Here is a 23,901-nt window from a genome sequence, read left to right as displayed (position 1 = left end):
ACCAGCCTCCGGTTCTCTTCGCACCAGTGTTATTTTTGACATGGTGCTTTTAGAAGTAGCGTGTGTGTGTGAGACGACACAAAATGTATTTGCTCATCTATTGCTCCCCCGTGTGTCCACAATTGGTAGTGTTTCGAGACTGTGGAAAAGTGGAGAAGAAAAATGGCGACTTAATTGAGTGCACTGTCAACTGCTTGCAGGCGTTTGTAAGATAGCTAACGAATTGTCAACCAAGTTCACGAATAATACCTCCGGCTTCACTGACTCGAATTTCTACTTTCTAGTCTACCTTTTTGCCCTCAGTGTAAGTCAATATTCGTCCTACGTTAATGATAGTTTGTTTGCTAGTCTAGCTAGTTAGCATCCGACGCACTAACTTAACTAGCATGTTGAGAGCGTGTCAGCGGCTCTGGAAGTTCTGTATGGAGTTTAAGTTAATTAGGCATTCCTTAAGATAGAGACCGACCTACATTTCAAGAGTTGTTTATACAGATATTATTTTATTTATATGTGTAGGCAACTTAAATACGAGGACGTGTTATCTATCTGGGGTCTCTTATGTTACGGTCTGTCCGCCAGGGACCATGTCCAGACTGTGTGTGGTATGCGGGGGCTCGAAAGGTATCGGGAGAGCCGTGTCTCGCCTGCTGGCAGAGAAGGGCTTCCGAGTAACCGTGCTGTCCAGGAACCAGGACGCGGCGCGGGCCACCGTTACATCGCTGAAAGGAGGTCGGTACCGAGCGTATCTTAAAGGGCTTTGCTCACCTGGAATTGCGCAACGGCTACAGGTGAAATTAGGGATTAATCACTGCAGTTGTAATTCACATTATTCATGTGACGGGTTAGTCTGACCTCTCTTGTTCCAGTTGACCACCTGGCGTTCAGTTGTGATGTTTCCAAAGAACAGGAAGTGCAGAAGACGTTTGAGAATATCCAGAACACCTGTGGAAACATCTCCTACCTCGTCAATGCTGCTGGAATCAACAAGTAAGGTGTGTGTGTGTGTGTGTGTGCACGCATGGTTTACTTACAGTTTTTCACGATTGCTAAAACACATTTTTTGAAACAGTCAACCATTTTCTCAAAACTGTAAACACAAAACCAAATATTCAAACTCGATTTCCAAAACCTCTGACTTCTGGCAAAATCAAACAAGGCTTTCAGATAAACATTAACACAGCAAATCAAAATATAAACACTATGGAGCAATCATTAGACACAACACACCCAAAAAATGGAGAACACAGCATTCAGGCCATGTAAAGACAAATGTGTTTATGTATACACAGTAAATGCATTTACGTAGCAATAAAGAAAATGGATTTTGGATTTTGAAACACTGGATTTTGATGTTTCAACCCCCAATGACACTTTCCTGATGTATGACTATGTTTAGCCTGTGTTCTGCACTTCTCTTTGCCAACCGTCTCTGGAAGAGGGGATCCCTCACTGAATTGCTCCTCCCACGGTTTCTTCCATTTTCTGGGAGTTTTTCCCTGTCTTCCTTGAGGGTTGAGGTTGGCTGAGGGGCAGTTCTATGGGTGTATGTGAAACCCTCTGTGTCATTGCTTGTAAAAAGGGCTACACAAATACTGTACATTTGATTTGAAAATATTACAGTAACCATCACAACTTAGTACTGTCAACAAAGAACAAAGAAAACCGGGGTAAAACCCCTCTGGTGTGCTGGATCCAGCCTTGAAAACACTCCACACCTATGTCACCACAGGCCAATTCCATTGCCGGTAGGAGATTTACCCTGGTATATGGGTTTCGGTCATAGACCTTTCACCGCCACACAGAGAAACTATTCAATTGGGTTGAGAAAAGGGCTGTATGATGGAAGGTAAACATTTACAGTAAAAAATGCTGGTTGATGTTGAACTATTCTCGTACACGGGCACCAAGGTGAAAGCTGAAATTGTCCCAAACCACAATTTTGAGTCATTGTGTTTTACAGATGACAACTTTGTTGTAGTTGTGTTTACTGTTTGCCGTTTGTGTTTACCATTTTGCAGGACAAGTGCAACATGTGTTTAGTGAATGAGAATGTGTTTAGAGTTTTGCCAAAAGTGTCTGATTTGACAAATTGGTTTAGTTCACTGAACATTTGATTCTGAAAATGGGGTTTAGTGTTATAGCAATTGTGAAAAATGGTAAGACAATCACACACTTCCATGTTGATTTAGGGTAATGTGTGTGTATATCTGTGTGTGTGTATATCTGTGTGTGTGTATATCTGTGTGTGTGTATATCTGTGTGTGTGTATATCTGCGTGTGTGTTCAGGGACAGTCTGCTGCTGCGGGCCAGGCCAGAGGACATGGTGTCTGTCCTCCACACCAACCTGCTCGGCAGCATGTTGACCAGCAGGGCGGCGCTCAGGAGCATGCTGAGGGCTCGGGGGGGCGCCATCGTCAACATAGGTACACAGCCGCCTCACCCGGGGCCAGACGGCAGCCCTCAGGGTTAGAAGTAGCCCCTTCCTGTTTGAGATCCTATCCACCTGCAACACAAGCCTTCTAACCTACCTCACATTAATACATTTATTGAAGTGTTCCTAATATGTCCACTAGGTGGCGATAGAGATCCATTGAAAATAATGTTTTCAGTAGATGTTTTTTTCCTAAGCGATGTCCTGTGTGTGTGCAGGCTCGGTGGTGGGGTTGAAGGGGAACTCTGGACAGTGTGTGTACAGCGCCAGCAAGGCAGGACTGGAGGGCTTCACACGATCTCTGGCAAAAGAGGTCGCCTCTCGTAACGTCCGTGTCAATCTCCTGGCCCCAGGTACGTCTACTCCTCCTCTTTCTCCTTCCTTCACAGAATCAGAATCAGAATGGGATTTATTCGCCATAAAAGTTTGCACAGACAAGGAATTTGCTTTGGCAGGAAGGTGCAAACAATAAACATATAGGGACCTAAAATTGTAATATGTGGACTATCTATACTAAGGGTAGATAAACTAGCAGTACTAAGTGGGATTAGAATTAAATTAAATATACAATAAAATAAAATATAAGTTGCCGTAAATTACAATATAAAAATACAAATATTACAAATGTACAAGATACAGTTTTGTAATGCAGTGCAAAAAGCAGTGTGTTTTAAGCAGGAAGTCATTAGAGTCAGTGTGGTCCCTTGGCCTTGTTGAAGAGGCCAAGGGACTATTCTCTACTCCTCTGTTCTCTGTTTTCACCCGAGGCAGGGGGCCGCTCTGACTCTCCTGCGTTGTTTCACCCTCCCTCCCCCTCCCTCAGGGTTCATCCGTACCGACATGACTGCGGGGCTGAGCGAGGAGGAGGGCGCTCGATCTATCCCCCTGGGCCGCCTGGGGGAGCCGGAGGAGGTGGCCCAGGCTGTGCTCTTCCTGTTGCTGTCTCCCTACGTCACAGGACAGGTCCTGGCGGTGGATGGGGGCCTACAGCTGGCCATGTAGCACACAGCCACAGAGAGAACCTGTGCCTGGCCATGTCCAGGCCGGAGCAGGGGATGCCGGGTTGGCTGGTGCACAGAGAGGGCCTGCTGGGGAGCCCACAGCCCTGTTGGTCCCTGGGTGGTGTGGAGGAGGACTCTTGAAAAAGTCTGTAAGTGTTCTGAAAATGCACTGTTTAGTAATGATGTAAAAGGCAACATTGTTGGATAATGGAAATAGTCCAGGTTCATTTAATGGTTTGAAGTAATTCATGGCTTCTGCAAAGTGCTTGTATAATATTTTTTTTTGCATTGAATTGAAATGTATTTTTGCAGTGGGGTGGTGAGTTAAGTAGGGGTGAGAATCTTTTGGTACCTCACGATTTGATTGTTGGGGTCACAATCGATTCAATATATATGCTTACGTTTAACGTTTTGTATGTAAAAAGTAAACTATAAAATGTACATTTGTGTATCGCTAGAAGACTGAATCGTGATTCATATGTGAATCGATTTTTTCCCCCACCCCTAGTGTTAAGTCAAAATAAATGTGTTTAATGTTAAAATGAACTTTCTCTCTGCCTCCATGACTAGTAGCCATAAAGGAATATCTCTGTGTGGTTCTACTGTCCATATCCTGCCTCTCGTCCATGCTGAGTCAATGGGTCCTGCTCAGCCCAGGGGGCGTGTCCTAGTTTGAGTGACAGGCCGTGGTGAGCAGACTCCAGAATGTCTGGCCGCCGGGAGCCGTCTTTGATCAGCAGATTTAATGCTGTTAGTCTTTCCAAGACTAGGAGGTTCTCTAGCTGACCAGAGCTGCTTGGGTTTCAGCCCCCCACCTCCTCCCCACTCTTCCCCACTCTTCTCCCCACCTCCTCCCCCCACCCTTCTCCCCACTCTTCTCCCCCCACCTCCTCCCCCTCTGGGTCTGTCTGTGGGGGTGAGGGATCTGCCTGCAGTGTGTGTCGCAGGGTCATGCTCTGTACACACATCTCAGCTCCTGTGATGTCATCTGTTCTCCCCTCTGGTTCCTCTCCACGCCACTGACATCACTTCCTGTACGTGTTGGGCGTCCCTGACAGTCCTGCGTCAGCCTGCGTTGCCTCGTGTGTCTGGGAGAGGTAGTGGGGGAGGTTTTATCTTTCCTCAGCAATAACTTACTCACACACTTCCAGATGTTTATATTTTATTATCTTTCATAAACTAACAGTGTCAATAGATTCATATACAGGCACAGATTGGCAAAGAAAATAAGAAGATTGTAGCCAAGACCATCGCCCGACAGAGAGGCCCATGTTGGTGAAACACAGAAAGGCGACATCATGGTAATATACAGCTCACTTTCCTACCTAAAACTTTGTAACTGGTTAAACACTGAATAATGGAAGCATAAAAAGTTGTACTTATGTTAACCGATTGGTAATTTGGCACTGTATAAGTGGTGTATAATAGCATGCACAGACGGGTGATCTTAACAGGTCTTAACAAGTGATCGTCTAAGGACATGTATACTCTATTCCTAAGCAGGATATTCAATGCAGGTTTATATGTGAGAAATAAAACTGATCTCGTGTCGTTTTGTCCCTAGAACCTGGATCCATCTTCATCATACAACTACACCTGGTGTGATCAGCACTCTGTAGCCTGGATCAGCACATGTAGATGGAGTTAAGAGACACCCTACATCAACAAACTTCCATCCGTCCTGAGTCATCCTGAAACACTTCCTGCCTCATCATCCCTCTCATTGGACCTCACCCGACCCCTACTAAACTCTACTTCCCATGTCCTTACTATACCGTCCCTTTCCACCAATCAGGTGAGGACACCCACCAACATTCCATCTCACATACACAAGACTCCAAACAGCTTCAACTTTCAAAGTCTTTTTTTTGACTCAAAATCAACAAGAAAAGAATATAAGGGCCGGCCTTGTGAAATATCAATCAGTAATGATAATACTCTATAGCTACATTAGTGGGACAATGCTGATGTCTAAGATAGTATGCTCCCATGCCCCTCCCAGACCGCTGCCCCAACGCCCTGGGCTCCCTCATCCCTGCTGCACCCCACCCTCCACCTGGGATGTCTGAGGGGGAGGTACTTCTACATTTAGATACAGTATATTATGCATATGGTGGGAGATTAACATGGCACCTTTAACATGCAAATAATGCTACTGTTTTCAGCGTGAGGGAGGTGTTCGCTGCTCCTCTGAGGATTCTCAGGCACTTCGGCGGGGACGAGAACGGCCAGTCTTCAGCGCGATGCGCCCGCCCAGAGGGCTGAGTTCAGCTTCTCAGGACTGGCGGATGATAAGGAGGCTTGGGATACACACTGAGATATCAAAAGGGGAAGGGGTGACGGACAGGACTACATTTCCCATCAGTCATCTGGTACATGTGGCTATTATCATGAATCCCTTAGGTGATGGGAGTTGTAGTTCCTGTCCCCTGCATGGTTTTAGGTGGACAGGTGAGGGGGTCAGTTCTCAGGGTTGGCGTGTTGAACCCCCCCATTAGGCGCTACAGGTCGTCGCTCTCCACCAGCCCTCCTGGCTGCAGGGGGGAGGGGTCGGGGAAGAAGGGGGTGGAGTCAGGGAAGAAGGCAGCCTTCACGTCCAGGCCTCTCTCGGTCAGCGCGGCGTAGCGACTGGTGGACGGACGCACCCTCTTAGGCTTTGGTAGGTTTGGCTGCTGCCACTGGGCTGGGGGGGAGGAGGAGATACAATTGACATTATTATAATTGTGTATTTGTTTTGTTTTTGTTCAAGACGACAACGACCTAGACGACTCACCATGGACGTCGAGACGTGCAGTGCTGGAGACGATCCCAGCTTCGTTCTTGGCAGACACAGTGTACCAGCCTGCATCTTCCTTCATGGCCGGCTGGATGATCATGCACAGGTAGCCACAGTTGTCCTGGTGCATGCTGGGGACAGGAGTTTACACAACACAGTCAAAAAAAAAAAAAAGTACCGCAGCTTAAACCCCCAGAGTGAATAAGGGACATGAGACCCAGACGTACCTGACCCTGTCCGTGCTGTGGGTGAACGACTCGTTCTCTCTCTTCCAGAAGATCTGGGGATAGGGCGTCCCTGACACGCGGCACTCCATGCGTACGGGGTAGCCCTCAGCCACGCCCGTGTTCTGCAGCTTCTCAATGAACGTGGGGGCCTTGTGCATTTCCTTGGCTGGGGGGGGCACAGGATCAGGGTCACTATGGTAACAGTGTGTTTGTGTGTGTATAGACAGTATTTGTTTGTGTTTACCGTACCTGCAACAATGAGTTCCAGGTTGAAGGAGTTCTGTCCTGCGCGGTTACTAGCGATGCAGGTGTAGATCCCAGCGTCGCGACTGGTCACCGACTCGATGACCAGTGAGTGGACGCCGTTTTCCCTCACCAGCATCTTGTGGGCGGAGTCGGGGCGGATTGTCTGGCCGTTCAGCTGCCAGATGAGGTCTGGGGTGGGCAGGCCACTCACCTGTAGGGGGCAGAGCTTAGCAGTCAGGTACACAAGTCACGGGACTTCTGTTCGTGTGAGGGTGTCTGGTGGAATGCATGTTCTCATGGGAATTGGTTACCCTGTGAAAGAACCGGTCTCTCCCAGCACCCACTGAAACATTACACCTGTGTGTGTGGGGGGGGTGTACTCAGTAACAGCAACAGCCGTAATTATCAGGCACTGTTCTGCTTCAATGAACTTCCCGGGACATTTTTGGCGTGGAACATTTAGAAACCAACAAAAAGAGGGAGTAGTAGGAGGAATAAAGATGGTCTATAAATACGACTGACATTCAGAGTTACTGGAGACTGTCTGCTTGTCTGTGTGAGTGGAGAAGGAGACAGTCTTTTTATAGTGAGTCAGTTCCCTGTATGGTGCTGCACTGGTTTAATAGCCTTCTGTAACATAGTTTTCTTCTGTTGACAGACATGAAGGGCGGAACCGGGATAGAGAGACATAGAGAGAAGAAAGGAGAGAGACAGGAAGAAAAGAGGGGGAGAAGCAAGAAAAACAAGGCAGAGATAGAAGGGAGAAAGAAAAGATAATTGCTGAGTGAGATACTGATCCCTCTTAATCCAGGACAAGTGAAACCCTCCTCCCTGTAAGATATCCATCAGACTGGGGTCAAACAGTCCGCCTCCCTCATCCTCTATAGAACCAGGAATGTACTGGGAGAACACAAGGATGAGGAAGATGATGGAGGATGTTCAGGGGCAGGGAGGATGGGAAGGGGGCTGTGGTTGGGGGCGGGGTCTAGGACGATGGGAAGGGGGCTGTGGTTGGGGGGCGGGGTCTAGGAGGATGGGAAGGGGGCTGTGGTTGGGGGCGGGGTCTAGGAGGATGGGAAGGGGGCTGTGGTTGGGGGCGGGGTCTAGGAGGATGGGAAGGGGGCTGTGGTTGGGGGCGGGGTCTAGGAGGATGGGAAGGGGGCTGTGGTTGGGGGCGGGGTCTAGGAGGATGGGAAGGGGGCTGTGGTTGGGGGCAGGGCATCACCTTGCAGTCCATGCGGCACAGTTTCCCCTCCTGAACGATGAGGTCGCCGGGAGCCTGCAGGAAGTGAGGGCGGAAGTGGCGTTCCTGGATGTTCTCATTCTCATCTCCACTGTCCCGGGACCTGGACCTGGGTCTGGAGGGGGGAGGAAGGGCAATGCAGAAAGAGGCACAGAGAAAGAGACAGAAGAGGTATCAAGGGAGTGGTAGAGGGAGAGAGAGGGAGGGAGGGAGAAGTGTTAACAAAGTTCACCAGGTTTCCCCTGGGTTCCTGTGTGAGCGAGGTCACAACCTCAACGCTCTACCTGCTCTATCAAAACAATGACATCATCCCTGCTCTGCTCCAGAGGAGAACACAGACCTGCGGGGGGGGGGGGGGGGGACAGGGAGAGAAAGGCTGGGCTCTGATGGAAGGGAGAGACGAGGGAGGGAGAAGTAAATAAAGAGAGCGATAAAGAGGGCCCTGATGGATATCTTAAAGAGTGCAGTCACACAAATCAGATAGGGGCCCTTATCTACCCTGGGAAGGACTTGTGGAGTACTCTGTGTGGGTGTGTGAGTGTTCTAGATAATGTCTCTCCTGTACTCTGAATTAGGGTGGTTGGTGTAGTCTTTCTCTGTCTATAAAGCTTCAAAAACTGTTTTTATGTGTTGAGTTTGTGCAAATAAAATACATTCAAATGACCACCAAGCCTAATTCAAGGTGTGTTCTGATGCATGATGTTGTACAGTAGACCAGCATTGCTACAGTGCTGTAAGAGTCCAATCTGTGTTTCAATCTGTGTGTCTAATCTATCCATCCATCTCGTGTTGGAGCCCAGAGGCTGTAAACAGGAAGAAAAAATATGTATCATTACGATCGACAACCAATCTGTTTGTTAGGGTTACACCCTTGGCCCGTGTTGTCTCTGCCAATCCCAGAGGAGTTCCCCATGACCTCACCTGCGAATGTGACCAGGTGTGGACCGCTGGCTCCGCCCCCTCTGGTTCACTGCCTGCACCATCATCCTGCCAGTACAGCTGACCCTCCCCTAGATGGAAGAGAAAGAGGTTTGAATTAAAGGAAGTTGGACAGGCTGTAATGTACCTAACCTTGTGACCCTGGTAAAGCTGTAAGGACTTCCTGTCTCCTGGCACCAGCTTCCTGTCCTGGCTGTCTTCACTCCTGTTATTCTGCTGGTAATGGCTGCCAGAACACTACATCCTGCTGTGTGGGTGTGTGGGTATTGTGTTACTGTGTGTTGTGTGTGTGTATTCTATGTACAGTGCATGTGTGTGTGTGTGTGCGTGCCTCACCTGGGGGTTTCCAGCCATGATGGTGTAGTTGCCGTCGTCGTCCAGCGAGGCGCTGGCGGTGTGCAGGGAGCACGTCCCGTCCGCCTCACGGCTAATACGGTAGTGCTCGCTCATCTTAGAAATCTGCTTCCCGTCCTTGAACCAGTACACCTTCACACACACACACACACATCACTACCTAGTCACACATTCCTACCTGTGCAGGTGTGTTATTTATTCTACACCATCACCCGTTTGACCTCTGACCTTGGGCTTGGGGTCTCCTGTGACCTTGCAGGAGAAGGTGACGGGCATGCCCTCGAACAGCTTGTAGTGTTTGAGCTTGTGCAGGAAGCAGGGCGCCCCCCCCTGGTCTGGAGGCTGGTCGTCATGCTCCACGTCCTCGTCAGACTCCTCCACTGGAGAACGCTCCAGGCGGAACTCTATCTCGCTGATCAGACGCTGCTCGAAGCTGGACACCTTATACTCCTGCAGGGGAGGGGGGGGGGGGGGGGTATGAGGGGAGGAGGAGGGGAGGAGAAATAATCCTGTGTTAATACCAGGTCTATCTCCTAGAACAGATCCAGTGCAGAGAGAAAGCACATTCCCCCAACAAGCTTCTTCCCCTACAGCTCACCCCCTCCCCACCCCTGCGCTCCTTCTCAATCTCTCTTTCCTGTTCCCTCTCCTCTCTCTCCCCGCCCTCCTCTCTCTCTCCAGATAGGAGCAGGGTCCTATACTGTGGCAGAGGATCACCCTCAGGCCTGCTGGTGATGAACATGCAGACAGGAACACCACTTCCTCACACGCCTGTCACTCAAGCATGCTGCTGTCAAGGTGCTGACGGGTTAGTGGCGGCCGATCTGTTACCATGGTGATAAGTTAAGACAGAAGTGGAGACCACACCAAGGGAAAAATTGAAGGAAGAAGGGAAGGAGGGTACATTGAAGGGGAGAAGGAGAAAGAGAAAGGAAAGAGAGAGGATGATAATATTAAATAACCTTTTGTGGGACAGATTCTATATCAGGAGATCGGCTGCCCTGTGAAGAGATAGAAGAACAAGGAGGTGATGTCTGCTGCTGTGAGACATCAAGAGAACACACACTGATGTGTGTGTGTGTGTGTGTGTGACGTGTGCCCAGACAAGCCAGTGTGTGATATCATCATCATGGGTACACGCTTTCTGTTAACTATAACAGGCACATTAACGTTCCCAGACAGGCTAACAGGCTAACATGCTAAAAGGTAGCATGCCAACAGGCCAACATGTTAAAAGCTAGCATGCTAACTGTCTATAAGGCTGGCAGGTTAAAATGCTAACAGGCCAAGATGCCAGTCCCAGAACCAGTCTCTACGTTTCATGACTTCCAGTATTACAACGTCTACTACCGGCTGCTAATGTACAACATACCATAGTGTGTGTGTGTACCTACCTGTGTGTGTGTGTGTGTGTGTGTGTGTGTGTACCTGTGTGCCAGGCTCATCGTCTCCCTCCTGGCTCAGGACAGTGGCAGCGTTGTCCGCTCCCAGCAGCCTGCGAGCCATCTTCTCCTCGTACGTTAGCCTCTGCAGAGCATTCAGCTGTTAGCTGGGTTAGTGTGTGAGTCCGCCGCACACACACACACACACACACACACAACTTATATCCACTATACGCACTCTTATAGCACCATCCTAGCTGTGTACTAGTACTAACCTCTAGTACCAACTCTATTCTAGTTGTGTACTTGTACTATCTATTTTATTATATTTGATCCAATTCTGTTCTAGTTGTGTACCAGCACAGTGTTTCTGGTAGCAGGTCCAGGTTGATGAGTGTAGTGTTTGTTAATGAGTGTTAAACCTCTGTTACTGGCTGCACACACTCCTTCCCTGGGAAACAGTGCTTCCCTACATGCACGCGCGCACACACTCACACACACCTGTTGTCCGTTGCTCATGCGCTCCTCCTTGAAGCGCAGCTTCCTCTCCAGGTCCTGGATGACGGCGTCCTTGGAGCCCTGGATGTCTGAGTCTGATGCCAGGCGAGGGGTCCGGGGGGTGGGCCGGCGGGGCATTGCCCTGGAGAAACCCCGGAGAACATGGGAGAACGTTAATGGGGTCACAACATGAGATTGAGATCTACCATCCCTCTCTCTCTGTAGTCGTGGTGGTGGCTCGCGGGCACATCGCTCCTCCACTCTCTTTGTCTCTCTTACTCTGTCTCGTTCTTTAGCAGTCCTCAACTCTCTTTTTCTTTGCTGTTAGTCCTCTGTCTTTTTCTGTCTCTCTTTTGCGCTCTCTCTCTTATCAGGACATTCCAGGCGTTGTCCTCTAATCTTACCTCTCGGGGGAGGAAGGACAGAGAGAGTGGAGGACTGATAGAGAGAGAACGAGAGCGATAGAGACAGAGAGAGATACAGAACTCCCCTCTATGACATCAGGAACCAGAGAATGACCTCCACCACAGCTCCTGGTGTGAGGAGGTGAAGGAGGAGGCCTGGAACCTGAGCTTGGCTGGAAACCCCAAAACTAAACTGTTTCTGACAGCAAGCCTTCTTTAGAGACAGTATATTTTTGCAGCATATGATGGGGCGAACACTGAACGTCCACGTGCACACACGTGCACAAACCTTAGCAGGACCCTGGTGGTCTGGGCGGAGTGTGTCTGTCTGTGTGTGTGTTTAGTGGCAAGCAGAGAGCTGTAAACACGCTGTGTAAGAATGTAAACATGTCATCTTCTACCTCAGAACCCAGCCTCAGGCAAAGAGTGGAGGGAGGAAGAGGGGGAGAGAGAGAAGGAGAAAGAGAGGGAGAGAGAGAGAGAAGGAGAAAGAGAGGGAGGGAGAGAGAGAGAGAGAGAGAAGGAGTATGTGTGCATCTGTGTGATGTTGCGTGTCGTGCATGTGTGTGTTGTCCGGGGTACTCACACAGTCCCATTGCCTTTGGGCAGCCCCAGAGCGTTGACGGTAGGGGAGGCGGGGGAGGAGGTGGGGGATGGCAGGACGGAGGAGAGGAAGCTGGAGGCTGGGGACTGGGGGGTGGAGGAGGAGAATGAGGAGGAGAGGATGGGCGGGGGAGGGGGGGGAGGCGGGGGAGGGAAGTCTTGGCCGGGGCCAGAGGGGGAGGACAAGGTGCTGGGGCTGAGGAAGGGGGGAGGAGGAGGGGGGAAGGAGGGAGAGGAGGGGGAATCCAGGCTGTTGGTCTTACTGAAGGGGGGAGGCTGGAAGGGGGGGAGGGAGACCTTACTAAAGGGCTTGTGTGAGGCAGAGGGGGAGAGGGGGGAGGAGAGGGTGGAGGAAGGAGAGGACTGGGTGTTGAACCCCCCAGAGGCCCCCGCTGGGCCCTGGGCAGCGATGAACTGCTTGGGGCGGGCGTAGTTGAAGGTGCTGGTCTGCATGGCGTTGCTTTCCAGCTCCTGGAAGGAGGGAGGAGGGGGGAGAGGAGGAGATGGAGGTGGGATTTCCTGCGGAGGGGGAGGGACTTCCTGCTGTCCTTCCTGCTGCTGCTGCAGGAGCCAATCGGCTGCTTCCTGCTGTTCTAGAAGGATCTGGTGCTGGAGGTGCTTCAGCTGGGCGGCGTTCCTGAGGGTAGGGGAGGAGGGGGGTGAAGGGGGGCGAAGCACCAGTTATTTAACTGAACATCAGAGAGAAAATCAGACATATGAAACATGTAGAAACATCTGGTTGTGTTCAAGCTGCCATGCTGGAGCAGGCAGGGACACACTCTCTCTCTCTCTCTCTCTGTCTCACACACACGCACCATGCTGGCCCTCCCCCCTGACCTGCAGTCAACACTGGACAGAGCTGGAGCCGGCAGGGATACACACACACACATACATACACGTACAATGGCAGAGACAACACACACAAACTGACAGACGACACACAGATCTACTTCAGGGCTTGCACAAACACACAGGGGAGAGTTAATTGTCCCCCCCCACCCCCCACTCCAAGGTCTCCAATCAGCACATTGCAGACATACCCAGACAAACCTCTGCATCCTCTGGCCCCTTCACTCACACACTCATACGAAGGCACTGCACGCACACACACACACAGACACACACACTCGTCATGCTGGGTTTGGGGGCAGATAAAGCTGCCACAAACGGACACACACGCGCTGCAGGACAGGGAGGAATGCAGCTGGAATCTATTTAAGCATGATACAAAGCTGCTGTCATCCAGCTAGCCAACCTAGGATACGTGTGTGTGTTCGTGATTGTGGCAATTGTGTGTGTGTGCGCATATGTGTTTTCTTGTGTGTGTGTGGGGGGAGGGGGGGAACTGCAGTGTTGGCAGCGGGGACTGATATCCTATCAGCGTTCCACACTGACGTGTTAAAAGTTCTGCTTGTCAACATCACGTCAAACTCCGAGAGAGAGAGAGGCTATAACGAGAAGAAGCTGACCAGAGTGGCCTGTCGTTATGACGACAGCGTGGTGACGCCCTGTCTGTTGGGAGGGACGGGGGGGGGGTCTGTAATGTGTTGGTGCTGGGTAGTGACCGTAGGACAGGAGAGCAGGCTAGCTAGATCTTCACAGACTGTCTTCGTCTCTCCTTTCTCTTCTTTGCTCCTCTCGCTCTCTCTCTCCTCTCTTTCATCTCGGCAGCACGGTCTCTTCTTCGTTTCTCACCAGTCTTTTTTCTGGGCTCCATGGTCTTTCTCTCCTTCTCTCTCTCTCACTCTCTCTGTCGGTATGGCTTGCCCTCAGAATCAATCCTCTAAATCTCTTCCAGATGTTGAATAATCAGTCTTTTTCTATTTTTCATTTCATAGTCCAGGAGAATAAGCCTCTCATCTACAACCTCCCTCTCCCTCCCCCTACTCCCCCCCCCCCATCCTCTGCTCCTCTTTTCCTCCTCCCCACCTCCTACCCCTTCTCTCCCAACAGGTCAAATCAAGGTAGAGAACATTAAACAGCAGTCAGTGAGAGCCCCGGGACCACTGCTCATCCTGGCCAATCCCACGCTCCCCCACAAGACAGGAAGTGCCAGGTCCTAACTCTCCAGTCCTCCAGGGCTAGCCTCCAGGCCTCTCCTCCAGACCCCCAGCTCCAGAGTCCTTGTTTGGCCGTGTTCTCCTCAGGCAGCAGTGTGACACGCAGCCAGAGAGAAAACGTGCTTCATTTCCTCAGCGCTTTGTCATCCTCACTCTCCCTCCCCCTGGTCTGGCCCTCCCTTTCCTCTCATTTACTGTAAACATTTGAACCATTTAGCAGATGTTTTGATCCGAAAGGACATATGAATGCATGTAGAAAGTAAAGATCCAGTATCAGACTTGGGTCGTCTTAACCTATCCTGTGTTTCATTTCCTCCTGCTAATGTGTCTGCCAGCCTGATCACTGTACATCACATAGTTTACATTTACATATAGTCATTTAGTCACATAGTTAGCTAATACTGGACTTCCTCAAACAATGTCTGAATTAATGTTTCAATCTCCTCTTCTGGACTTCTCCTGTGTGTGTGTGTGTGTGTGTGTGTGTGTGTGTGTGTGTGTGTGTGTGTACGTGTGTGAGTGAGTGAGTGGGGGGAATGTTAGCCAGCTGTAACTGACATCATCTGGTTGCCTTAAAAGGTGCTCTTTCTTTAAATGGAACTACTTCCAAACAAACATCCATTCATCATCACACACCCCAAACAACTCTGGCCTCCCTCTCCCCCTTCCCTCTCCTCTCTCTTTTTATCTGTTTCTCTACCCCCCCTCCTCTCTCTGCATGGTCAGATATACAGTTGTTCCACCTGACTAGAGGACAGTGACTCATGTCTCCCCTGGCCTTCTTCTCCAGCTCCTCCATGGTGGTGTTTCCAGCTGACCTGCCGGCCTGTCAGCCCGCTTCATCTACAATATTTCCTCAGCTCTGCTCCATAAACCCTCGCTGCCTCCACGGCTGTCAGTTCGAAGGTCGCAGAGTGACATGCAGCTGTCTCAGCGGTGGTATGGTCCTGGTATCGCTCTGACGCAAGGAGGGGACAAGGGGGCAAGCAGTGGCTGATGTAGGGTAAGAAGTAATTCCCGTTCAATCATTGACTGAGTGTTGATAAGAGAAGGACGTTCTGAATATCGATAAGAAACATTCAAGGCCTCTCAGTCACATGACTGAATCCTGACAGGGCAGTGAAAGTGACTGCCGGCTCTGTTGGAGGGGGAGATACAGAAACTCTACTATGGACTGTGCTTCCCCTCCCCTTATCCCTCTCTTTCTCTCCATCTCACTCTCCAACTCTTTTTCTGTCCCTTTCTTCCTCTCCGTCTCTCTCCTTCTCTCCCTCTCTCTTTATCTCTCTCTTTCTTGCGGTCCAGTGAGGCCTAGCAGAGAGGGAGCCGTCCTGCTGTCGCCATGCCAACGGCCCGCTGTTTTCCAGCGCCACAAAGTAGCCAGCTGGCTCCCAGAGTTGAGTGACATCGTACCAGAGTCCAACTGTAACAGTGTAATACCACAAATATCTCTCTCTCTCTCCTCTGTCTCCTGCCATCTTTCCCTCCTTTCAGGGGTATAAATAGTCAGAGGAGTTCATGTGGTTTCTTTCCTCTCAAACTGGCTGACTGGTTTACTGACTGGTTGGCTGGCTGGCTGGCTGGTGTAGGGGACCAGGTGTGTAGGGGCCTGAATAGAGAGCAAGAGGGCCAGAGGTTTCATTCTCCTCTGCCAACACTGACAGGAAGCCGCAATGGGAGGACAGGAAATTGTTGAGTGTAAATAAACATTAATGAGGTAAACAACAAAAGAACACTTCCTACTGCGTGTGTGTCAATAAAGGAAAACAGTAATACAGCTGCTATTCATCTTATAATTTGAACAACAGGATAGACGCGGTAGCGAAGAGAGGGAGAGAGGTAAGGAGGATGGAGGGAGAGTTGAGGGAGAGAGGTAAGGAGGATGGAGGGAGAGTTGAGGGAGAGAGGTAAGGAGGATGGAGGGAGAGTTGAGGGAGAGAGTTAAGGAGGATGGAGGGAGAGTTGAGGGAGAGAGGTAAGGAGGATGGAGGGAGAGTTGAGGGAGAGAGGGAGAGAGGTAAGGGCGAGTGGAAGAGAGGCAGGCCAACCAGTGTGCGCATGGAGAGCATGCTGGTGCACATATGGCACAGAACGTCTGTGGTCTCGTCAACCATGAGTGACTGATGACCCAGCCACCTCACACAGCTCCACCCCCACGCCCGCTAGACAAACACCGCTGCTACCGTGGAAGTGCACACCCCACACAGCCAATCAATCAGAGCAGTGGGGGCTAGCTCCATCCCCTGCCTGAGAGCACCTGGCTCCAGCTCTCCTCACCCATTTCCCCGGTAACCACACCCAGGACGTCATCCTATGTGTCAACCTGCAGTTGAATGGCTGGCTGGCTGACCGAATGACTGACACTAGCTGGTCGACTGGCTTTGTCGGCTGGTTGGCTGGCTGACAGATTGTTCTATCTAGTGGGGGATGCTTATTTGTTGATTGCCCAGTCAGCACTGTTCATGTTTGACATCATCTGAGCACAGCTCAGTTAAACCACTAACACACACACAATCCTTGAACTGGTGTTTAGAATAACAAACCAACACACGGTATTTGGAATTGAAGGTGTGGTTACTACAGTTTGAGTATATACACTGACCTGACCCCCATGAACATGAGGCATACAGTAGCCTCTCTCTTTCTCTCACACACACCGCACCTCTCCTTTTTCATCAATATGATTCAGAAACAGTCTCGGAGCAACATGTACCATGCAGAACAGAGCAGCCTACAGTATCTGAAACATAAATGGTCTGTCTCTCTTGTGTTAGAGACACTCATCCACCTCCTCCCTCTCACCTTCTCTGACTCCTCTCTTTCTCCTCCACCTCCTCTCCCTGAATCCTCTCTCTCCCCCACCACCTCCTCTCTCTCTCTCTCTCCTCCACCTCCTCTCCCTGAATCCTCTCTCTCCCCCACCACCTCCTCTCTCTCTCTCTCTCCTCCACCTCCTCTCCCTGAATCCTCTCTCTCCCCCACCACCTCCTCTCTCTCTCTCTCTCCTCCACCTCCTCTCCCTGAATCCTCTCTCTCCCCCACCACCTCCTCTCTCTCTCTCTCTCCTCCACCTCCTCTCCCTGAATCCTCTCTCTCCCCCACCACCTCCTCTCTCTCTCTCTCTCTCCTCCACCTCCTCTCCCTGAATCCTCTCTCTCCCCCACCACCTCCTCTCTCTCTCTCTCTCTCCCCCACCACCTCCTCTCTCTCTCTCTCTCTCTCTCCTCCACCTCCTCCTTTCTCTTGGACAGACTCCTGGCTTTGTTCTGCTAATTCCCAAACCTCCTTTCAACAACATGCCCCCCCTACCCTCCCTCTCTCCACCACCGCCCCCCCCTGACCCCCACCTCTCTCCACCCCCCCCCCCCCCACCCAGCTCTAATTGCTCACCACATAAAACAGGACCAGACTGTTTTCTTTTCCTTCTCTTTAAAAGCAGCCCAAAGCGAGTCTTATTCCACCCAGAGCAGCTCCCCTCTGGAACCCCTCTCTTTCTCCTCTCCCTCTCTCTCATCTTTACCCTCTACTCCCCTCCTCTCTCTCTCCGTTTTCTCTCTCTCCGTCTCTTCCTTTTCTTTCTCGGCCTCCTCCCAGTACCGCTCACACAAAACTCTTTCACCTTTCTCCCTCCCTCCCTCCGTCTGCCCAGTGAGTGGAGTGTTTTTCTCTATAGCAGGAATGCCAAAGACATTCTTCTATGGATCGGAATGGGAAAGACATTGCTATCAAACAGGATTAGCAGCAGGGGTGAAACAGGAGGAGAGAGAGAGAGACACAGGGAGAGAGACAGAGACAAAGACAGAGATAAAGCGAGAGGGTTGAAACAGTAGTGAAAGTACCAGCCAAAGTTGCCATCGCCGGTCTCACCTAACAGACTCTTTTGTGTTAGCTAATCCACCAGAGACGCCAGGAGAGACAACCAATCCCACTACCTACACAACACAACACACACACACACACACACACACACACACACACACACACACACACACACACACACACACACACACACACACACACACACACACACACACACACACACACACACACACACATACAACAGTGCCTACAGGACTGATGACACATCAACAACACCACACTAGCTGCAATCCTAAAACTTTCAACTTTCCCCTCTCTCCCTCTTTCTCTCCTCTCTTCACTCTCTCCTTCTCCATTTCCCCCTTTCTCTCCTCTCTCCTGTCTCTCTCTCCCCCGAGCCTCCGGTGAGTGAACATCCATCTCCAGCCTTACTGTTCAGACTGCTGCTGCCTCACATGCTTATGACATTAGCTTGCGTTGAGTTGGCACAGCTCACTGACAGAGAGAAAGCCTTCCTTCCTCCCTCTCCATCCATCCTTTGTCCTCTTCCTCACTCACTCCTTCTCAGTTACACCAGTTACAGTTCAACAGTCGAGTTGTAGGCTATATCCCTACTGAGACCACATTTGTATCGTTTGTCAAACGATATCAAACACAGTCCGTTATTAGGTAGCGTTGGGACTAGTGAAAAGTCCTTCTCCAGAGTTAGTCGTAGTTAGAGTTCGTTAGACTTTGCTTATTTTCGCAAACTATCTCCACAAACTGTCATGCAGCGTTTTAAGTAACGTTGACAAAAGTTTCACAGTTAGTATACTAAACAACTAATCCCATGAGAAAAATCGAGATCTGTACCTTCAGATTAGCGGAGATCCAAGGAGATTAATGTAGTCTCAGGTATTCCTTGTAGGAGTGTGTATGTGTGTGTTCGTGTGTGTGTGCAGGTAAGGTATTTATACAGCGGGCAACCAGACAGTGACAGACGCTCTCGCTTACTGGTTGCATGAGTCAGTCTGCAACTGTCTCAGCTCCGCCCCTTCACAATAAAAGCCGCTGCCTTGCTCGGAGTAAGCGCTTCACAATAAAAGCCCCAGCCTTGCGCTGAAAATTTATTTTTTAATTAAAAGTCTGACTTTTACAATAAAAGCTTAAAGCTTTGATGCAGAAACAGCCTTGATTTCAGAGTGAGAATAGAAGCGTGACAGCAACCCACTGCTCCTCAGCTAGCTATAAGATGGGAGGAGATAGAAATGGAGAAAATAGATTGTGGGGAAGAAAATTTGACATGGAAAGGCACAGAGGGAAAGCGAGTGACAGCGAGAAAAAGAGAGAGCGATAAAAAGCAGTGCAGGCCTCATGTCTCCCCCTCTCCTGATGGCCGTCTGACGGAGGAGCAGAACACACCAGGCTGTGATGTCATACACACCCTGTAATTACTGTCAGTCCATCCGCCAGCCAGGAAGCTGTCTGTCAGTCTGGTTTAGAACCCAGAACACACTCACCTACATACACACACACACCTCGAAATACACTCCACACACACATATCTACCTACATAACTACATACATACATCCACACACACATTTCACATACCCAACACAGATCAAGGCCAATATGTGGACAAAGGTTCTAATGAGGGTTGATTGACTTCACGTGGAAACAATGTGATTCCCTGAACGTGTTATACATACCACAACTCTTTCTTTCTCCTTCTCTCCCTCTCTCTCTCTCCAGAGACACAATCTGTCCCACCAGGGGACCAGCAAGATGTGCTTGTTTCCATGCTGTCAACTCACAAGTAAAGCACACTCTCAGAATACCACACTATAAAACACTCACTCACTTTGTACCTCTGTCCCTGCTCTCTCTCTCTCTTCCCCTCTCTCCCTTTCTCCCCTCTCCTCCCTCCCTCTCTCCCCTCCGGTATTCTAAGGGTCAGCTGCAGCTCCCTTATAAGGAATCCTTCTCCATTCCTCCAAGGTCACTCTAACCAATCCTGTTAGACCGTCGACTGCCTCAGCCAATCCTGCGGCTCCCCATGTCCTTATAAGGACGTTCCCTCTCTGGGTCTGGCTGCCACTCTTCACCTCTCTGCTCCCTCTCTTTCTCTCACTCTCTCTTGCTCCTGGTCCCTCTCTCTTTCTCTCCCTCTATCTTGCTCCTGGTCCCTCTCTCTTTCTCTCCCTCTCTCTCACTCCTGGTTCCTCTCTCTTTCTGTCACTCTCTCCTGTCCTCTCTCTCTCTCTCCTGCCCTCTCTCTCTCCTGCCCTCTCTCTCTCCTGGCCTCTCTCTCTCCTGGCCTCTCTCTCTCCTGCCCTCTCTCTCTCCTGCCCTCTCTCTCTCCTGCCCTCTCTCCCTCCTGTCCTGTCTCTCTCACGTCTACTCTCTCCATCTCCAGTGTGTTCTCCCACCTTCATGAACCCAATACCTCTCCTCTTCCTCTCCCTCTTCCTCCTCTCCTATAAAGGTACAGTTAGTACCCTGTTAGAGAGTGTAGCAGTACCACCTCATAAACACAAACCCTGCTGGGACAACAGGGCCTCTGACTCACAACACCGGTATGTGTGTGTGTGTGACCAGGCCAGCACCGCAGATCTGGCCTCAACACAAAACAACCATAGATACAACACAACCATGACCATAGAGCCGAGGCAAATACATGTGTGTGTGAAAATACATGTGTGTGTGTGTCTGCATATGATGTTGGCACAGAGTGGTTGATTTGGGTAAGAAGTGGCCTTGGTTTGTTTTAGTTGACCACTGCTACCCTGACAACGTTGTCCCCGGCAACCAGCCAGGGCAGGAGGGGGATCAGCATCTTAATCTGTCTGGTATGACCGCTACGCTGCTCACGGCTGGACACTACACACACACACGGTGTGAGTTACATCCAGACAGGCTGTTGTTTTAAGCTCCTGCATGTTCTCGATAGCAGCACCTCAGTTATGATGTGTGTATGAGTGTGTGTGTGAGTATGTGTGTGTGTCAGGAATGGGAGTTCCCGGATATCATGAGGCAAGCTGCCAGATGTTGGGGTTGTGACCTTATTCACATACATTTTCTGCTGGCATTTTGACACCTATACTGTAGCGACCCTTGACTTCTGGTTGTTGCTTCCTGTCAATCTACCATGTGGCTCATGTGACCACACCCCCCGCTTCCTGGAACCCTCCACAGGTTGAACATATAAAGGATGAGACACGTATCGATTACCCATGAGCCTTGGGGTATTTTATGGAAGCACACGCCTTGCTAAATGTAATGTTACTAAATATCCAAACGGTCTCATGTGTTTACAGGAATTCAGCCTCCCTGTGTGTGATGAGTCAGTGTGTGGTCTTTCTGGGTCGAGGGGGGGGTGGGGGATGGAGATGGTGAGGGTGGGGGATGGAGATGGTGAGGGTGGAGGGGGTGGGGGATGGAGATGGTGAGGGGAGGCTACAGGGCTGGTCTGATACAGGAAGGATGACCACAGCCGTCTTACACCCTGATCACACGCCCCGATGACCACAGCTGTCTCCGAGTAACAACCACCAGAACCAACTTCCTCTCTGCCATGGTGACAACCACATGATACACTCCCTAGCCAGTCAGAAACCAGTTCTGAAGCAGAGAGAGAGTGCAGATTTGCTTACCCAGGCAGTGTGTCGTAACCTGTTTCAAACCAAAACAATTCTGGGGAAAAGCCGCACCAAGCTGGCAGCAGTATTCATCAATACACAGGAAAACGGATACCACACTGTCAACTCTCACAGCACACACACACACACACGCGGACAGTGGATTTATGCTCTCCAGGTGTTATTGCTCCAGTGTGATGTGATTATTTACATGGTCACGCGTGTCCCTTCAAGCCCCTGGTGAGCTCTCCCCCACACCGCAGCTCATAAACCCACCAACACACACACACACACACACACACACACACACACACACACACACACGCAGCCAAATGAGCTCACACTGATATGGTAGAGTCTAGCTCTATGATGAAGAGCCGTCGCAGTTCTAACCTCTGAACCCTTCTCAACTCCTCCAGATTGTGTCCCCCCTCCCCCTAACTAACTAACTCCTCGAGTGTAGACCACAGGAACCAGAGCAGAGCACAGGGGGAACACACACACACACACACACACAACCAGCCACACAACCCATGTGAACAGAGGTCGTAGGTTGCAAATGGTGGCAGCCGCGGCTCGGCCTGTCAGCCAGTCAAGTCAGCAAGGTCATAAACAGCCTAACCAGCACAGCAATGACCCCTAATAACCCTTAATGACCCCTAATGACCCCTAATGACACAGGCTGCTCTGCTGCCATTACTGGCTGATTACTGAGTGAAGTGTGTGAGGAAGGCAGACAGGCGGGGCAGACAGGGGTCATGCAAAGCTCACCCTTCACCCCCCCCCCCCCCCCTCCCCGCCAAGCAAGGAGCTTAATGTGTCTGGTATTAGACACTGTCCCCCCCCCCCCCACCAGACAGACAGATGTTTACCTGCCATGTTGTAGTTCCTCCGCTCTACTCTCCTCTCTGCAAGCAGAGAGGACACACAGTTAAGATACAGAGGACCCAGCACAGACCTCCAACACCCATCTGGACCAAACACAGACCGTCAACATCATATGGACCAAACACAGACCGTCAACATCATATGGACCAAACACAGACCTTCAACATCATCTGGACCAAACACAGACCTTCAACATCATCTGGACCAAACACAGACCTTCAACATCATCTGGACCAAACACAGACCTTCAACATCATCTGGACCAAACACAGACCTTCAACACCCATCTGGACCAAACACAGACCTTCAACATCATATGGACCAAACACAGACCTTCAACATCATCTGGACCAAACACAGACCTTCAACATCATCTGGACCAAACACAGACCTTCAACATCATCTGGACCAAACACAGACCTTCAACATCATATGGACCAAACACAGACCTTCAACACCCATCTGGACACAGCACAGGCCCCCAACACCCATCTGGACCAAAGACAAACCTTCAACACCCAGACTGCTCCCAGCACAAGCCTTGAACATCAAGACTATAAGACCACAAGGACCCAATGGAGGGAATGAAATGGAGGAAAGAGAGGGAGGAATGAGAGGGAGGGGGAAGGGGGTAGAAGTATAGACATGATATCATCAGACTTATCTGGTGATATCAGGCATTACACCCTGACATACACTTACACACAGACACACACACAAAAACCACTCACACACACACACAAACAAGGCCCATACAGACAGGCCACACACACCCAGCCCTTACGAATACAAACACACACACATACAGGCCACAGACAAGACGATGACACAGACACCAAACCGTCACTGGAATGTTTTCAGGTTCGAGCCGGAGGAGAGATCATAGAGGTGGAGCGGGGAGTAGGGAGGAGGGGAGGGGTTAGAGGGTTACTCACAGCTTAGGTTTAGGCTTGGTGGGCAGTGGAGGCCCTTCCTTCCCTGGGGTCAAATCTGGGGTCGAGAATGGGGCAGAAGCTGGAACATCCATAACAGACTCAGGTGGAGGAGGGGGGGGGAGGTGGTCTCTGGGTGGGCTGTGGGGAGGTGGGGGGCTGACGGGCAGTCCTTTGCGACCTGGCCCCGCCCCCTGGCTTGGCTCCGCCCCCTCAGGGCCTGGCTGGACCGCTGACACGCTTGGCCAGATCTCCACCTCGTTGACATGGTAACCCTCCACGCTCAGCGGGGCCTTGGGCGGCAGCTCCAATTGGCTGATCTCGGTGGGCGGGGGGGGCGGGGGGAAGGCCTGGGCGTCTTCCAACATAGTGTTGTCCCCGTATACGTCACCCCTGGTTACGCCGTTAGTGGGCAAGTCTTCCGCTGCTGAGAAAGAAACACACACATCATCTTAGCTTACTATTTCTGATCATCCTAC

The 23,901-nt window shown here is 50.6% G+C and overlaps 2 protein-coding genes across 11 annotated transcripts in view; one reads left to right on the top strand and one right to left on the bottom strand.

Moving 5' to 3' along the window:
* Positions 1–156: 156 nt before the first annotated feature.
* Positions 157–3,975, top strand: cbr4 (carbonyl reductase 4). Of its 2 annotated transcripts, none has more exons than XM_067229900.1 (6): positions 157–304; positions 580–729; positions 867–987; positions 2,288–2,424; positions 2,651–2,785; positions 3,256–3,975. In XM_067229900.1, exons 2-6 carry the CDS (start codon positions 585–587, stop codon positions 3,432–3,434), a joined length of 717 nt encoding a protein of 238 aa, XP_067086001.1. In that variant the 5' UTR covers positions 157–304; positions 580–584; the 3' UTR covers positions 3,435–3,975. The 2 variants fall into 2 exon arrangements, with proteins under 2 accessions (XP_067086001.1, XP_067086000.1); XM_067229899.1 differs by having other exon boundaries at positions 163–304; positions 580–788; positions 908–987.
* A 603-nt stretch (positions 3,976–4,578) lies between these two features.
* The window catches only part of palld (palladin, cytoskeletal associated protein), a 37,822-nt gene continuing 18,499 nt past the window's right edge, over positions 4,579–23,901 (bottom strand). For 2 of the 9 annotated variants that reach the window (XM_067229614.1, XM_067229619.1), the window contains 14 exons: positions 23,426–23,846; positions 22,475–22,510; positions 12,089–12,742; positions 11,102–11,240; positions 10,647–10,745; positions 10,181–10,219; positions 9,447–9,668; positions 9,201–9,350; positions 8,847–8,935; positions 7,908–8,040; positions 6,686–6,893; positions 6,437–6,602; positions 6,207–6,340; positions 4,579–6,116 (listed from right to left, as the gene is read on the bottom strand). In XM_067229614.1, the coding sequence (XP_067085715.1) occupies positions 5,935–6,116; positions 6,207–6,340; positions 6,437–6,602; positions 6,686–6,893; positions 7,908–8,040; positions 8,847–8,935; positions 9,201–9,350; positions 9,447–9,668; positions 10,181–10,219; positions 10,647–10,745; positions 11,102–11,240; positions 12,089–12,742; positions 22,475–22,510; positions 23,426–23,846 (2,672 nt within the window). In that variant the 3' untranslated portion in view covers positions 4,579–5,934. Of the gene's footprint in view, positions 6,117–6,206; positions 6,341–6,436; positions 6,603–6,685; positions 6,894–7,907; positions 8,041–8,846; positions 8,936–9,200; positions 9,351–9,446; positions 9,669–10,180; positions 10,220–10,646; positions 10,746–11,101; positions 11,241–12,088; positions 12,743–18,836; positions 18,942–22,474; positions 22,511–23,425; positions 23,850–23,901 lie in introns of those variants that run through there. The other 7 variants (XM_067229621.1, XM_067229620.1, XM_067229616.1 and 4 more) reach the window with 6 other exon arrangements.

This window comes from Osmerus mordax, chromosome 26 (genome assembly GCF_038355195.1).
Source record: "Osmerus mordax isolate fOsmMor3 chromosome 26, fOsmMor3.pri, whole genome shotgun sequence".
Lineage (NCBI taxonomy): Eukaryota > Metazoa > Chordata > Actinopteri > Osmeriformes > Osmeridae > Osmerus > Osmerus mordax.
Note: the sequence above shows the minus strand (reverse complement) of the source record. Positions and strands in the feature narration are given on the sequence as shown.